The sequence below is a fragment of the Oncorhynchus clarkii genome, chromosome 2 (assembly GCF_045791955.1).
Source record: "Oncorhynchus clarkii lewisi isolate Uvic-CL-2024 chromosome 2, UVic_Ocla_1.0, whole genome shotgun sequence".
Classification (NCBI taxonomy): Eukaryota; Metazoa; Chordata; class Actinopteri; order Salmoniformes; family Salmonidae; genus Oncorhynchus; species Oncorhynchus clarkii.
In genome coordinates, this window is record NC_092148.1 from 67,811,697 (window position 1) to 67,827,821 (window position 16,125).

General features: G+C 45.3%; 1 protein-coding gene across 4 annotated transcripts in view; it reads left to right on the plus strand.

Moving 5' to 3' along the window:
* Positions 1-16,125, plus strand: part of LOC139372641 (semaphorin-3ab-like) — a 130,445-nt gene that overhangs the window by 97,595 nt on the left and 16,725 nt on the right. For 2 of the 4 annotated variants that reach the window (XM_071112426.1, XM_071112442.1), the window contains 4 exons: positions 4,922-4,984; positions 7,768-7,887; positions 8,680-8,770; positions 9,744-9,863. In XM_071112426.1, coding sequence (XP_070968527.1) covers positions 4,922-4,984; positions 7,768-7,887; positions 8,680-8,770; positions 9,744-9,863 — 394 coding nt within the window. Of the gene's footprint in view, positions 1-4,921; positions 4,985-7,767; positions 7,900-8,679; positions 8,771-9,743; positions 9,864-16,125 lie in introns of all 4 variants that reach the window. The other 2 variants (XM_071112435.1, XM_071112419.1) reach the window with 1 other exon arrangement.

Below are 16,125 nucleotides of genomic sequence, written 5' to 3' on the forward strand. Positions count from 1 at the left end.
GAAGTTCTACCAACACATTGACTGTAGTACTCTCGCTGCTAAAACACTCGACCACTGCTACTCCAAGTTCCGGGATGCCTACTCCATTCCTATAGGCAGAATCTCAAACAGGAAGTATCTGTGCTAAGGTCTATTCAACGCTGGTCTGACCAATCGGAATCCATGCTTCAAGATTGTTTTGATCACACGGACTGCGATATGCTCCGGGTAGCCTCCGAGAACAACATAGACAAATACACTGATACGGTGACTGAGTTTATCAGGAAGTGTATAGGAGATATTGCACCCACTGTGAATACTAAAACCTACCCTAACCAGAAACCATGGATAGATGGTAGCATGCGAACCATTGCATTTAACCATGGCAAGGTGACTGGGAATATGGCTGAATACAAACAGTGTAGTTATTCCCTCCATAAGGCAAACGTCAGCATAGAGACAAAGTGGAGTCGCAATTCAACGGCTCAGACACGAGACATATGTGACAGGGTCACTGGTGTTCCTGTACCCAAGAAGGCAAAGATAACTGAACTAAATAACTATCGCCCCACAGCACTTACTTCTGTCATCATGAAGTGCTTTGAGAGACTAGTCAAGGATTATATCACCTCTACCTTACCTGACACCCTAGACCCACTTCAATTTGCTTACCTCCCCAATAGATCCACAGACGATGCAATCACCATCGCACTGCACACTGCCCTATCCCATCTGGACAAGAGGAATACCTATGTAAGAATGCTGTTCATTGACTATAGCTCAGCATTCAACACTATAGTACCCTCCAAGCTCATCATTAAGCTCGAGGCCCTGGGTCTGAACCCCACCCTGTGCAACTGGGTCCTGGACTTCCTGACAGGCTGCCCCCAGGTGGTGAAGGTAGGAAACAATACCGCCACTTCGCTGATCCTCAACACTGGTGCCCCATAAGGATGCATGTTCAGCCCCCTCCTGTACTCCCTGTTCACCCATGACTGCGTGGCCACGCAGGCCTCCTACTCAATCATCAAGTTTGCAGACGACACAACAGTAGTAGGCCTGACTACCAACAATGACAAGACAGCCTACAGGGAGGAAGTGAGGGCCCTGGGAGTGTGGTGCCAGGAAAATAACCTCCCAACCAATGTCAACAAACCTAAGGAGCTGATTGTGGACTTCAGGAAACAGCAGAGGGAGCGCCCCCCTATCCACATCGATGGGACCGCAGTGGAGAAGGTGGAAAGCTTCAAGTTCCTCGGCGTACACATCACTGACAAACCAAAATAGTCCACCACCACAGACAATGTGATGTAGAAGGCGCAACAGAGCCTCAGCAGGCTGAATAAATGTGGCTTGTTACCTAAAACCCTCACAAACCTTTACAGATGCACAATAGAGAGCTTTCTGTCGGGCTGTATAACAGCCTAGTATGGCAACTGCACCGCCGGTGGCACCCGATGTCACAGGAAGATCATAAACAACCACCCAAGCCACTGACTGTTCACCCTGCTATCATCCGGACAGCGAGGTCAGTACAGGTACATCAAAGCTGGGACTGAAAAACAGTTTCCATCTCAAATCAAATCAAATCGAATCAAAATTATTTGTCACATACACATGGTTAGCAGATGTTAATGCGAGTGTAGCGAAATGCCTTCTGGATGATAGTGGGGTGAACAGGCAGTGGCTCGGGTGGTTGTTGTCCTTGATGATCTTTATGGCCTTCCTGTGACATCGGGTGGTGTAGGTGTCCTGGAGGGCAGGTAGTTTGCCCCCGGTGATGCGTTGTGCAGACCTCACTACCCTCTGGAGAGCCTTACGGTTGTGGGCGGAGCAGTTGCCGTACCCGGTGGTGATACAGCCCGACAGGATGCTCTCGATTGTGCATCTGTAGAAGTTTGTGAGTGCTTTTGGTGACAAGCCGAATTTCTTCAGCCTCCTGAGGTTGAAGAGGCGCTGCTGCGCCTTCTTCACGACGCTGTCTGTGTGGGTGGACCAATTCAGTTTGTCCGTGATGTGTACGCCGAGGAACTTAAAACTTACTACCCTTTCCACTACTGTCCCATCGATGTGGATAGGGGGGGTGCTCCCTCTGCTGTTTCCTGAAGTCCACAATCATCCCCTTTGTTTTGTTGACGTTGAGTGTGAGGTTATTTTCCTGACACCACACTCCGAGGGCCCTCACCTCCTCCCTCTCGTCGTTGTTGGTAAACATAGCCTACCACTGTAGTGTCGTCCGCAAACTTGATGATTGAGTTGGAGGCGTGCATGGCCACGCAGTTGTGGGTGAACAGGGAGTACAGGAGAAGGCTCAGAACGCATCCTTGTGGGGCCCCAGTGTTGAGGATCAGCGGGATGGAGATGTTGTTACCTACCCTCACCACCTGGGGACGGCCCGTCAGGAAGTCCAGTACCCAGTTGCACAGGGCGGGGTCGAGACCCAGGGTCTCGAGCTTGATGACGAGTTTGGAGGGTACTCTGGTGTTAAATGCTGAGCTGTCGTCGATGAACAGCATTCCCACATAGGTATTCCTCTTGTCCAGATGGGTTAGGGCAGTGTGCAGTGGGGTTGAGATTGCATCGTCTGTGGACCTATTTGGGCGGTAAGCAAATTGGAGTGGGTCTAGGGTGTCAGGTAGGGTGGAGGTGATATGGTTCTTGACTAGTCTCCCAAAGCACTTCATGATGACGGAAGTGAGTGCTACGGGGCGGTAGACGTTTAGCTCAGTTACTTAACTTTCTTGGGAACAGGGACAATGGTGGCCCTCTTGAAGCATATGGGAACAGCAGACTGGGATAAGGATTGACTGAATATGTCCGTAAACACACCAGCAAGCTGGTCTGCGCATGCTCTGAGGACGCGGCTGGGGATGCCGTCTGGGCCTGCAGCATTGCGAGGGTTAACATGTTTAAATGTTTTACTCACTTCGGCTGCAGTGAAGGAGAGTCCGCATGTTTTGGTTGCGGGCCGTGTCAGTGGCATTGTATTGTCCTCAAAGCGGCAAAAAAGTTAGTTAGTCTGCCTGGGAGCAAGACATCCTGGTCCAAGACGGGGCTGGTTTTCTATTTGTAGTCCGTGATTGACTGTAGACCCTGCCACATACCTCTTGTGTCTGAGCCGTTGAATTGTGACTCTACTTTGTCTCTATACTGACGCTTAGCTTGTTTGATGGCCTTGCAGAGGGAATAGCTACACTGTTTGTATTCGTCATGTTTCCGGTCACCTTTCCCTGGTTAGAAGCAGTGGTTCGCGCTTTCAGTTTCACGCGAATGCTGCCATCAATCCACGGTTTCTTGTTTGGGAATGTTTTAATCGTTGCTATGGTAACGACATCGTCAATGCACTCTCTAATGAACTCGCTCACCGAATCAGCGTATTCGTCAATGTTGTTGTTGGAAGCAATTCGGAACATATCCCAGTCCACGTGACCGAAGCTGTCTTGAAGCGTGGAATCAGATTGGTCGGACCAGCGTTGAACAAACCTGAGCCCGGGAGCTTCTTGTTTTAGTTTCTGTCTGTAGGCAGGGAGCAACAAAATGGAGTCGTGGTCAGCTTTTCCCAAAAGGAGGGCGGGGGAGTGCCTTATATGCGTCGCGGAAGTTAGAATAGCAATGATCCAAGGTTTTACCAGCCCTGGATGCGCAATCGATATGCTGATACAATTTAGGGAGTCTTGTTTTCAGATTAGCCTTGTTAAAATCCCCAGCTACAATGAATGCAGCCTCAGGATATGTGGTTTCCAGTTTGCAAAGAGTCAAATAAAGTTCGTTCAGGACCATCGATGTGTCTGCTTGGGGGAGAATATATACGGCTGTGATTATAATCGAAGACAATTCCCCTGGTAGATAATGCGGTTGACATTTGATTGTGAGGAATTCTAAATTAGGTGAACAGAAGGACTTGAGTTCCTGTATGTTGTTGTGATCACACCACGTCTCGTTAATCATAAGGCATACGCCCCCGCCCCTCTTCTTACCAGAAAGATGTAAGAAGAGGGGCGGGGGCGTATCTCAAGGCCATCAGACTGTTAAAAAGCCATCACTAACACATTAGAGGCTGCTGCCCTATATACATTAACTTGAAATCACTGGCCACTTTAATAATGGAACGCTAGTCACTTTAATAATGTTTACATATTTTGCATTACTCATCTCATATGTATATACTGTATTCTATCCTATTCTACTGTATCTTAGTCTATGCCGCTCTGACATTGCTCGTCCAAATATTTATATATTCTGAATTCCATTCCTTTACTTTAGATTGTGTGTATTGTTAGATATTACTTGTTAGATATTGCTGCACTGTTGGAGCTAGAAACACAAGCATTTTGCTACTCCCGCAATAACATCTACTAAACACATGTATGTGACAAATACACTTTGATTTGATGTCAAATGTAAACACTCTTATACATACAAGTCTGTTTGCAGTCTGTCTGTCTGCATATCTTCCCCAACCCCTGTCAGTCTAAGCCAGTCTCAGCCAGGTATCCAGGGACTCTCTTTCTATAGAGAAATGACTTATGAATAATTCAGACCTGAGCTGTCGCACAGGATCTCACGCTGCGCCAGGCATGTTAGCCGCTCCCTGCACACCTGGATGAATAATAGAGTAAACGGAAACAAAGTGGAGAACAAATCTCATTGTGACTCCTCTACCCCTACCACATACATATACACACGTGAACGTACATACTGTAGGTGCACGCAGACACACACACATATATCAACGCAATCTAAAAAATATGCCCCACTTCCGCAAAAAGTACATTTTTAGCGACGCTGCTGGCAGAAGCACCTCAGCTAATGTAAGGAATGTTAGCTGACCAGCTGCTTGGTGAAGATGTTAGGGTTAGAGACTGGTTAAAGTTAGTGTCTGATTTAATGTATCCATGTGTATTGTGTAGTGAAGTATCCTTATCTCTCTGTGTCTGTGTAGATCCCGTGGCCTGCATCCACCTCCAGAAGAGATGAGTGTAAATGGGCAGGGAAGGACCTCATGGTGAGTAGCTACCACATCTTACACATCTCTCGCTCACATAGTAATGCCTTTTACACTATCTCTCCCTCTTGGAGTACTGCCTTTTATACTGTCTCTCCCTCCCGGAGTACTGCCTTTTACACTGTCTCGCACTCACATAGTACTTCCTTTTACACACTCTCTCCCTCTTGGAGTACTGCCTTCTATACTGTCTCTCCCTCCCGAAGTACTGCCTTTACACTAGCTCTCCCTCCCGGAGTACTGCCTTTACACTAGCTCTCCCTCCCGGAGTACTGCCTTTACACTAGGTCTCCCTTCGGGAGTACTGCCTTCTATACTGTCTCTCCCTCCCGAAGTATTGCCTTTACACTAGCTCTCCCTCCCGGAGTACTGCCTTTACACTAGCTCTCCCTCCCGGAGTACTGCCTTTACACTAGGTCTCCCTTCGGGAGTACTGCCTTCTATACTGTCTCTCCCTCCCGAAGTATTGCCTTTACACTAGCTCTCCCTCCTGGAGTACTGCCTTTACACTAGCTCTCCCTCCCGGAGTACTGCCTTTACACTAGGTCTCCCTTCGGGAGTACTGCCTTTACACTAGGTCTCCCTCCCGGAGTACTGCCTTTTAAATTACATTGTTGGTATAGTCTGTGTGTTGTCACATGGACAGAAATCTCTGAATCTGATCATAATCCACCGGCCAAGTTAGAGACATCACATGACCATAGTCATATAGAGTCCAACCACAGAGAAGTTGACCTAGCCACTGGGATACAGGGTTAACAGTGGACAGCCAATGGGCTTACAGTCACTACTTTCAACACAGGAGCAGTATCCTAACAACAGCTATGGCTTTGTCGAGACATGGGTATTTGTTAGTTGCAAATGCAGCACGGTTTCAGTCCACACAGTCATATGGCATATCACAAGATCATTTATGTGTGTGTTTTCCTTAGTCTAAGAAGAGTCATGTCAATATCAGTGGCACTTCAATACTGTGAGTCTGGCGTGCATGAATAGCTCAGCCATGTTCTGTATATTTGTCCTGTATATCTGTCTCAATACAAGCAGTACACTGTGTAAACACCCAAAGAGACACAGTTGCATCTCTCTCCTTCTGACTTTATTCTCAGATACAGCCTGGGGCCATGTGCTGCCTGCAATATAAGATCTTAGCTCCGCTGTATCTGCCTCACTGAGATCACAGGCACAGGGTCAGCTTCTGCTGAGTTTCTATAGGGCTGATTTTGAAGGGCCATCAGGTCTTTTGTGTGTATGTGCGTGTGTTTTCTGTAAACATTCTGGCAGAGATGAACGGGAAGCCCTGAAGGATGGTCTTTGTGTTTGAAGGGCATAGGAGACAAGGAGGAGAGGAAGAAAGACCACAGATGCTCTTTGATGAACTGCAACAAAGACACTTGTGAACATGCCATGGGGAAGACAGTGAAAGAGAGAAGGAGAGAGAGAAAATTGCTAATTTACTGTACATCTATGAAGAAGGGAGGGTGATACACAGGGCCAGGAAAAATAATGTTGTGCCAAAAAGTTAGATTACAGGTCTTTACGTCCAAGCTTCGCTAACTGTTACGAAACTTCCATCATACAAACTCTGTTGGTTCAGTGCATGGTTTGGCTAATGGGTTCACAATGTTAAACTTGATCTCACAAAAAACTTTAACACCATCCAAATCACACTAGCGTGAGAAACGTTAATGTTATCTGATCATCAACCAGGTAAACCACCCTGAAATGACAGACACCTCTTCAGATGACAACAAAGGCATATACAATCAACAGAGCTGCTTTCTGTTAGTGACCTACTAAAGGCAGATAAACTTAGTCATGCATTATTTGTGGTTCTTTTTTCTCTTGTGATGACATTCATTTTCATATGAGGTCAGGCCTGCTGCCTGCTCAGGCAAGTGCTGACAAATCACGGGGGAAACTGTCTTCGCAGCATGGAGACACACACACACACACACACACACACACACACACACTACACACACTACACAGTAAGCTCAGACGAGGTTACAGTATGTGATACTCTTAACATTTAGTTGTTGTGGGACGTTTGCTTGTTGGTTGCAGTGCAGTTATGCATTGAAAGTCTTACTGTTGATGTCCATCATAAAAATTCTGCCTGTTTTAATACTCAGATGTCTCTGAGCCTTTCTGATCAGGAATCTGGATTGGAGAGATGAGTACACATGGGGAGAGGGAAATTGAGAGAGAGGAGAAGGATGGAGAGAATAAAAGATAACTGAGAATTACAGATTACTGGTCTCAATCTGAACAGCGAGTTGTTGAGTTATTACCCACACAACAGTGGATTATCTCTAAAACACCACAACCGTGACCCACTCAGCTGGCCTGGCCATGATGTCATTTGTACAGTAAAATCAATCAGGGCTGTTCCTTTTCCCAACACTGTTATTCATATGTAGATCAGGTCATTCCTAAATATTCCTGGAAAAGTACTTCTATATTATACAGACAGGACAAGCCTTTAATTCTGATTACAGATGCCCTTAATTCCCTCAATTGAAATGTTTGTTTTTCTGCATAGCTCTATGTGATGTTGTGTTACGTCCAGAGAGGGTTAACCCTTTTCTCTGTCCAGTGGATCAGCTCTATAGGAGGGCCTGCTTCTGATGAACAAACTGGGTTTTGACCCAAATGGGCAGGACTGGGTTTTGACCCAACAGCTTTAGACAGCTTTATCCTCTATGTTAGTTGTTTACAGAAACTGTTTATCTCCTGGCAAACCCATGGTATATAAAATGTCTCTCTTTCCCTATCTCCAGAGGGAATGCGCTAACTTCATCAAGGTGTTGCAGCCTTTTAACCAGACCCATCTGTATGTATGTGGAACCGGAGCCTTCCACCCTGTCTGCGCCTACTTGGAGGTGGGGAAGAAACTAGAGGTATACCAACCAGTAATACCCTATTCAGCCATCTGTCAGCTTACTGCAGTTATAGCTCTAGTATTCTACTATTTACTAACCAGTATGAACCTTGGTAGAAGTAAAGGGGAAGGGGGATACCTAGTCAGTTGTACAACTGAATGCATTCAACTGAAATGCATCTTCCGCATAGGGCATGTCATGGTTCTGACTGATTCAAGTCTTGTGTGAGCTACAGCTAGACTATAGTATTAAGAAAAACTCTTCACTGAAATGTGATATTATGGTTTTGGGTTTCGATTTAAAATCATAAGCCGTGGAGTGTGAGGTAATCTCTCGTAACGATTTGCTCATGGCCTTAGGAAAAGTTTTATTCATTCAGTAAATGAGGTGGAAAATTAAACAGAGTTTCATCGTTTAGAGGTTCCCAATTCGCTGTGTGTGTGTGTGCGCGTGTGTGTGTGTGTGCGTGTGTGTGTGCATGCGTGCGTGCACGTGTGTGTGTGTGTTCTATGTCTCCTCTCAATGTTAGTGAGTCAGGCTTATTAATGTGTTTCCTATTCATTAGACTGCAGTAATTTTCAGAGAATTAGAGAGGGAGAATAGCTCTGAGAATAGCAGTCTCCTCTCTTTACTGCCCTGACTGTGGCCCCTGGTTAAAGTGACTCTAGAAGAAGGTAAAACATCTAATTCTGAAAAAATAGAGAGATTTTTTTTCCAAGACGCCAACATCATGCGTTGATGTCAATAGGACAATGCAATAAACTCTGAATTCTAAATGCTCTTTATGTTGACCTATTTTTCATGTAATAGGACAGTGTGTTCAGGCTGGAGCCCCTGATAGAGAACGGTCGAGGGAAGAGCCCTTATGACCCCAAGCTGCTCACAGCGTCCATGCTCATCGGTGAGTGACCCAAACAAACAAGCATACTCAACTTATTTTTTTTTTAAGGCACCAATTTCCCCCAGAACTTTTCACCACATAAAGAGGGAGTTGTACCTCTTCTCTCATCTCCACTCATTCATTAAGCATATTTACAGCTGAGAGGAAGTGGGTGAATGACAGGGCTGGCTATATATAGTGTGCATCATTAGGAGTGCTCTACAGTGGACACCCACTCATTTCCATGCCTATGTGTAGTGGACGCATGTGTATGTGTCAGCTTAATTTCTTCACCATGTTCAGGACCAGTCATACTTTATGGCATCACATCGCTCCAACCAATAGATGGTCATTTTCCATCACCCTTTATCTCCTCCTGTCTCTCTCTCTCTCCTCTTACCACATCTCCTTGCTTCTCTTTCTCACATCTCTGATTTCTCCTCTCATCCATGTCTCCTCTCTCTCGCTCTCTCTCTCTCTCGCTCTCTTACCCTGTATCCCTCCTCTTTGTCTTTTCACCTTTATCCCTCATCTCTCTCTCTCTCTCCTCTTACCCCGTCTCCCTCCTTCTCTTTCAATCCTCTTCCTCCTGTCAGCCCTGTCTCCCTACTCATCTCTCTCCTCGATCTTCTCCCACCCATGTCTCCCCTTCTCCTCTCTTTTTCTTAATCCCCCTCCCTCCTTTAATACTCCCTTAATGCAACCACCTGGCCCTCTTAGTCTCTTCCTGTTAAATCTGACTTTCACACTTACTTGTTCTGGTTTATTATCTGATAGATGGAGGTGTTCCTTGTGAGAACACATTCTACTTGTACTGTTAAGCCTGCAACCACCATACTGTACCTGATAGACTAATACAGACACGAAAGGTCATGAGATGCACACACACAGGATACACAAACACTCACATGCACACGCACAAAAACATATATTGCAGCATGCACACACACGTTCACATATACACCTGATATTGTCCTCCTCCCCTGTCCTCCAGATGGCGAGCTGTATTCTGGGACGTCAGCGGACTTCATGGGGCGGGATTTTGCCATCTTCCGTACGTTGGGACAGCATCACCCCATTAGAACTGAGCAACATGACTCCCGCTGGCTGAATGGTGAGACGGAAATAAAGATAATTCTCAGTTCTGATGTTCTCAGTTCAGTGAACTATGCTTGCATGATGAAAAACCTTGCTTGAGTCCTGAAGACTTGTGTTAGCTCCCCAAGATGATACCCAGGCTATAGCTCAGCAAGCTAACAGTCTGTTGGCATGCAGACCAGTCTGATTTAATGCATTTCGTCTCAAATTGAGACAGAAAGTGTTTCAAAGACAGAAACTAAAAAGACAGAAACTGAGACAGCAAGTTTTTCACAGAGTAAGAGAACAAAGGAGACATACAGAGAAGACAGAGAAGCGTGAGAGGGAGGACAAAAGAAGGAGGGAAAGGGAATAACAAAAATAGGCAGCATTAAGTTTAAATCCTCCATGATTGACATGGCTGTAGTGGGGGAGTGGTAGCAGACACAGTGGCTCGATTGCAACAAACAGGCAGAACCCAACACGCTCCTGAGGTTATCGCTGGATTTCTTAAAACGCTACAAATGGGAAATTACATTCACCTGTGGCCTAAACTAAGCTGCATTGCAACGAAAAACCCACAAGGATAGACCAGCAGATCAATTGATCTCTCGCTGTTACCATGTCAAGTGATTATGCCAATGAGTGTATGCGGACAGCTAGTCTAGATTCTTTACTCTTGCCCCCAATGAAATATTGACTCACTCTGTGTGCAATATATCACGTGTTACGAATCCCTTTTGGCCCAACAGTCTAGGGGGGATGGTAGTGAGACCCGTAACATAACTCATGTAAATTATAATAGTGACAAAGTAAAAGTGAACGAAATAACCACGACAACCGAAATAATACCGTCAAACTCAGGGTTTATTTCTAAACACACGGTAATGGGGGGGAAGCAGGAAAAGGGGCTGAGCTGGACCCAAGGAAAGAAACAATAAGTATTCAAAACACCCCTAAGCTAGACTAGCCTATTTCAACAACAGCTAACTAACTAACCAAAATACAGTGGGTGGTCCGCCCAGTTCTAACTAGTGTATTTAACAAAGTTCACCTACGGGTAGTGTATGCCCATGGGCGACTTGTCTTGGTTTCCCCCTTTTCCCACCAGCAACAAACAAACACCATAACAAAAACAATACTCACAGGAGATGACAAAGTGATTTGGAGGTGCTCAAACAAAAGAAGAGGTTAATTAATACACAAAGAGAGAGATCTACATACATGGCATTTACAAAGAGATTGTGCTACTGAAATCTATCAAGAGCAGAGATCTACCAACATGGCATTACAAAGATTGAGCTCTCCTGAAATCTACAAAGAACAGCTATCTACCAACATGGCATTACAAAGATTGAGCTACTGAAATCTATCAAGAGCAGAGATCTACCAACATGGCATTACAAAAAGATTGAGCTCTCCTGAAATCTACAAAGAACAGCTATCTACCAACATGGCATTACAAAGATTGAGCTACTGAAATCTATCAAGAGCAGAGATCTACCAACATGGCATTACAAAGATTGAGCTCTTGAACAAACAAATGATGGGGTTTTTAAACCATGGGGAAGGAACTGTGATAGGGTAGGAAACAGGAGGAGGTGTGTCTTCTGATTGATGGGTTGATTGTTGACTGATTGGGGAGTAATGATTTTCACCTGTGAGGGGAGAAGGAGAGAAAAGAAACACACACAGGATACACAGACACAGGATACCTGTATCCGTAACACTCCCACCCTTAAAAGAGCAACCCTAGGGGGGATTGCGACTACAGTATAAAGGAATACTCACAACAACAAAGCAACAACCTTGCAAAACATACAGAAAACATTTTCACACACGAGACACAAACTGGTTACCCAATTTTGTCTTCGGTAACGGTCCGACACAATCAACCACCACATGCTCAAATGGTTCACCTATTACAGGTATGGGACAAAGAGGAGCGGGAGGAATAACCTGATTTGGTTTTCCTGTTATCTGACATGTGTGGCATGTCCGACAGAACTGAGCCACATCTTGTTTTAAACCCGGCCAAAAGAAATGTCGAAGGATCCGATCATAAGTCTTTGTAATTCCTAAATGACCAGACCACTGGTGATCATGAGCAAGGGATAACACATTCTGTCGAAAGGCTGTAGGAATCACTATTTGGTAAACAGCATTCCAATCTCCACCTGCATCAACATGGGATTTCCATTTACGCATGAGGAGATTACCATCAATGAAGTAAGCCACATTCTTCTTCTTCACCTCTTCTAACGAGACAACACTAGAAAAACATTTAGCAAGTTTGTTGTCAACCTTTTGGTTAGCAATCAGCTGCTCACGAGTGACTGGTAACTGTATTGCATCAGCAATAAGTTCAACGTTCTTTAATTCTTTCCTGGGCTGTTTGTCAGAGGTGATCAGCTTCTCAGAGGTATCACACAATCCATCCTCTTGATCATCCTCTTTGAACAGAACAGTGTTCGACAAATCTATCACGTCACCCTCTTGTAGTGCCTGAGCACGAGTGACAGCACAAGCGGGGAACACATGTGGATAACTCTGTGCCAACTCATTCGAAAGAGAGTGGTCACTTTTATCCAATACTTCCAATACGGGTACTACCTTTCCTCTGGCAATATCGTTACCCATTATAAAGGTCACAGCTTTCACTGGCAATTTAGGACGTACCCCCACTCTGAATATTCCACTGATTAACTCAGAGTGTACTTTCACAAAGTGCAATGGCACTGGGACAAAACCCATTTCAATACCCTGCACTAACACACTGGAACCACAGTATGTATCGTCAGATAAGGGCAACACATCAGACAATATAAATGACTGCGCCGCACCAGTATCTCTAAGGATTTTAACCGGACGCTGAGACGCTTCGTCATTCGTTAGGGACACAAACCCATCGGAAATGAATGGTTCATAACTACGGTCGGGGACTGGGTCTTTAAAACTACAGTTACCCTGAGGCACCTGTTTTGTTGCAGACCTCACAACCGTACGAATTAGAGCAACACCTGTTGGTGGCTTGGCACGAAGAGGCATCCCTTGTTTGCGTTTAAGCAGGAAGCAATCATTAATCATATGTCCCACTTTATGACAATAGAAACAGGAACGCTCATTCTTCTGGCGTGCTTTATATACTACTGCTGGCCGACTAGGGCTAAAGGTAGGAAACTCAGTGGTTCTACTCTCAGTTTGAGCCGAAAACACACTCTTGTGCGTCAACACAAACTCGTCTGCCAACACAGACGCTTCTGCCAGGGAGGATACTTTCTGTTCGTTTAGGTAAACTACAATGCGTTCGGGTAAGCAATTTTTAAACTCTTCCAACAAGATTAACTCCCGAAGAGAGTTGAAATCAGTTACCTTACTAGCAGCATGCCATTTATCAAACAGATTTCCCTTATCTCTAGCAAATTCCACATAAGTCTTACTAGAAGACTTTCTATGAGACCTAAATCTCTGTCGGTATGCCTCAGGCACAAGCTCATAGGCACGAAGAACAGTAGCTTTGACCACTTCATAATTCAAACTGTCCTCCAGAGGTAGCGCTGACAAAACCTCTTGGGCTTTACCAGTTAATTTACACTGAAGTAATAGGCACCATACCTCTTCAGGCCACTTCAATGCTACGGCTATACGCTCAAATACACAAAAATAGGAGTCAACCTCCGACTCTCTGAACAAAGGTACTAAGGCTATCTGCCTACTAATGTCAAACGTGTTTGAGGACACAGCAGGTGAGGACGGCTCACAAACAGGCACAGTAGGAACGAAGGCTAGCCTCGCTGTCTCTGCCTCCAGTTCCATCTGGCGCATTTTAAACGTCATCTGCCGCTGTTCTCTTTCTGCCTCAATTTTACACATCATCTGCCGTTGTTCTCTTTCTGCCTCAATTTTACACATCATCTGCCGTTGTTCTCTTTCTGCCTCAATTTTACACATCTCCAACTGGAGAGTCTCTCGCCTAATTTGGGCTCTCTCTTCCACCTCTAGTTGGAACTGTGCTAAACAGACATCCCTTCTGGCATCACCGTTTGACAGTGGGGAGAGTGGATCAAAATGGGACAATGTGGCTGGTGTTTTAGCCTCGCCCTCATTATCAGATACCAATGGGCTTACAGGAGCAGCAACATCCCCTACAGTGGTAGTATGCTCAGGCAGCGGTAACACAAGCACCTGCTCTTCCAACAATACATTTAACACTAGCTGTTTAACCTCCGCCTTAACTACACTCTGCGGAATCGATATTGAGTAATGGTCAGCCAAGGTCATTAAATCAACTCTACGACATTTATCAAAAACCTCCCACGAAGGATTATCCAAAAAGGACTTCAAATCAAAAGTAGCCATCTTACACTACTTCACAAGAGCCAACGAAAATAGCAAACACTAATGCTACTTCAGCTATGACGCTCAACACTGAACTATACCACTACAACAATCTACATGAGCGGCATGGGTGTCAGTAAAGACAAATCCCGGATGAGGCTCCACTTATGTTACGAATTCCTTTTGGCCCAACAGTCTAGGGGGGATGGTAGTGAGACCCGTAACATAACTCATGTAAATTATAATAGTGACAAAGTAAAAGTGAACGAAATAACCACGACAACCGAAATAATACCGTCAAACTCAGGGTTTATTTCTAAACACACGGTAATGGGGGGGAAGCAGGAAAAGGGGCTGAGCTGGACCCAAGGAAAGAAACAATAAGTATTCAAAACACCCCTAAGCTAGACTAGCCTATTTCAACAACAGCTAACTAACTAACCAAAATACAGTGGGTGGTCCGCCCAGTTCTAACTAGTGTATTTAACAAAGTTCACCTACGGGTAGTGTATGCCCATGGGCGACTTGTCTTGGTTTCCCCCTTTTCCCACCAGCAACAAACAAACACCATAACAAAAACAATACTCACAGGAGATGACAAAGTGATTTGGAGGTGCTCAAACAAAAGAAGAGGTTAATTAATACACAACGAGAGAGATCTACATACATGGCATTTACAAAGAGATTGTGCTACTGAAATCTATCAAGAGCAGAGATCTACCAACATGGCATTACAAAGATTGAGCTCTCCTGAAATCTACAAAGAACAGCTATCTACCAACATGGCATTACAAAGATTGAGCTACTGAAATCTATCAAGAGCAGAGATCTACCAACATGGCATTACAAAAAGATTGAGCTCTCCTGAAATCTACAAAGAACAGCTATCTACCAACATGGCATTACAAAGATTGAGCTACTGAAATCTATCAAGAGCAGAGATCTACCAACATGGCATTACAAAGATTGAGCTCTTGAACAAACAAATGATGGGGTTTTTAAACCATGGGGAAGGAACTGTGATAGGGTAGGAAACAGGAGGAGGTGTGTCTTCTGATTGATGGGTTGATTGTTGACTGATTGGGGAGTAATGATTTTCACCTGTGAGGGGAGAAGGAGAGAAAAGAAACACACACAGGATACACAGACACAGGATACCTGTATCCGTAACACACGACTCAGGATATGACCGAGATGCAGACACAGGAGTCGGATAGTTCAATACTATTTATTATACAAAGGGGCATGCAAAGGGCAGGTCGAGGGCAGACAGAGGTTTGTAATCCAAGGCACGGTCAAACAGGGACAGAACGGCAGGCAGGCTCAGGGTCAAGACAGGCAGATAGGTCAGATCTGGGAAGACTTGAAAAACAAACTTGAGAGCAGGAGAAACGGGAAACACGCTGGTAAGACCTGACAAGACAAACTGGCACAGACAAACAGAAAATGCAGGTATAAGTACACAGGAGATAATGGGGGAAAATGGGAGACACCTGGTGGGGGGTGGAGACAGGCACAAGACAGGTGAAACAGATCAGGGTGTGACAGTACCCCCATCCTCCTCCTGATGGCGCAACCTGGAGTCCTAACCGGGCACATAGCTTGTTGACCGGGGTGCCGGAACTCAGTGATGAGGGCTGGGTCCAGGATGTTCCTAGTGGTAAACCCGGAACCTCTCCTCCGGGCCATAACCCTCCCCGTCAACCAGGTACTGGAATCCCCTGCTCGAGGTCGAACATTCAGGAGGCGCCTGTATGCAGGTTTGGCCGTCGATTGGTTGGGGGGAGGGGTGGGCCTGGAGCCACAAGACAAAGGGCTATGAGACAGAGGTTTAATTCCTAGACACATAAAAAGTGGGATGTATAGTGGGGCAAAAAAGTATTTAGTCAGCCACCAATTGTGCAAGTTCTCCCACTTAAAAAGATGAGAGAGGCCTGTAATTTTCATCATAGGTACACTTC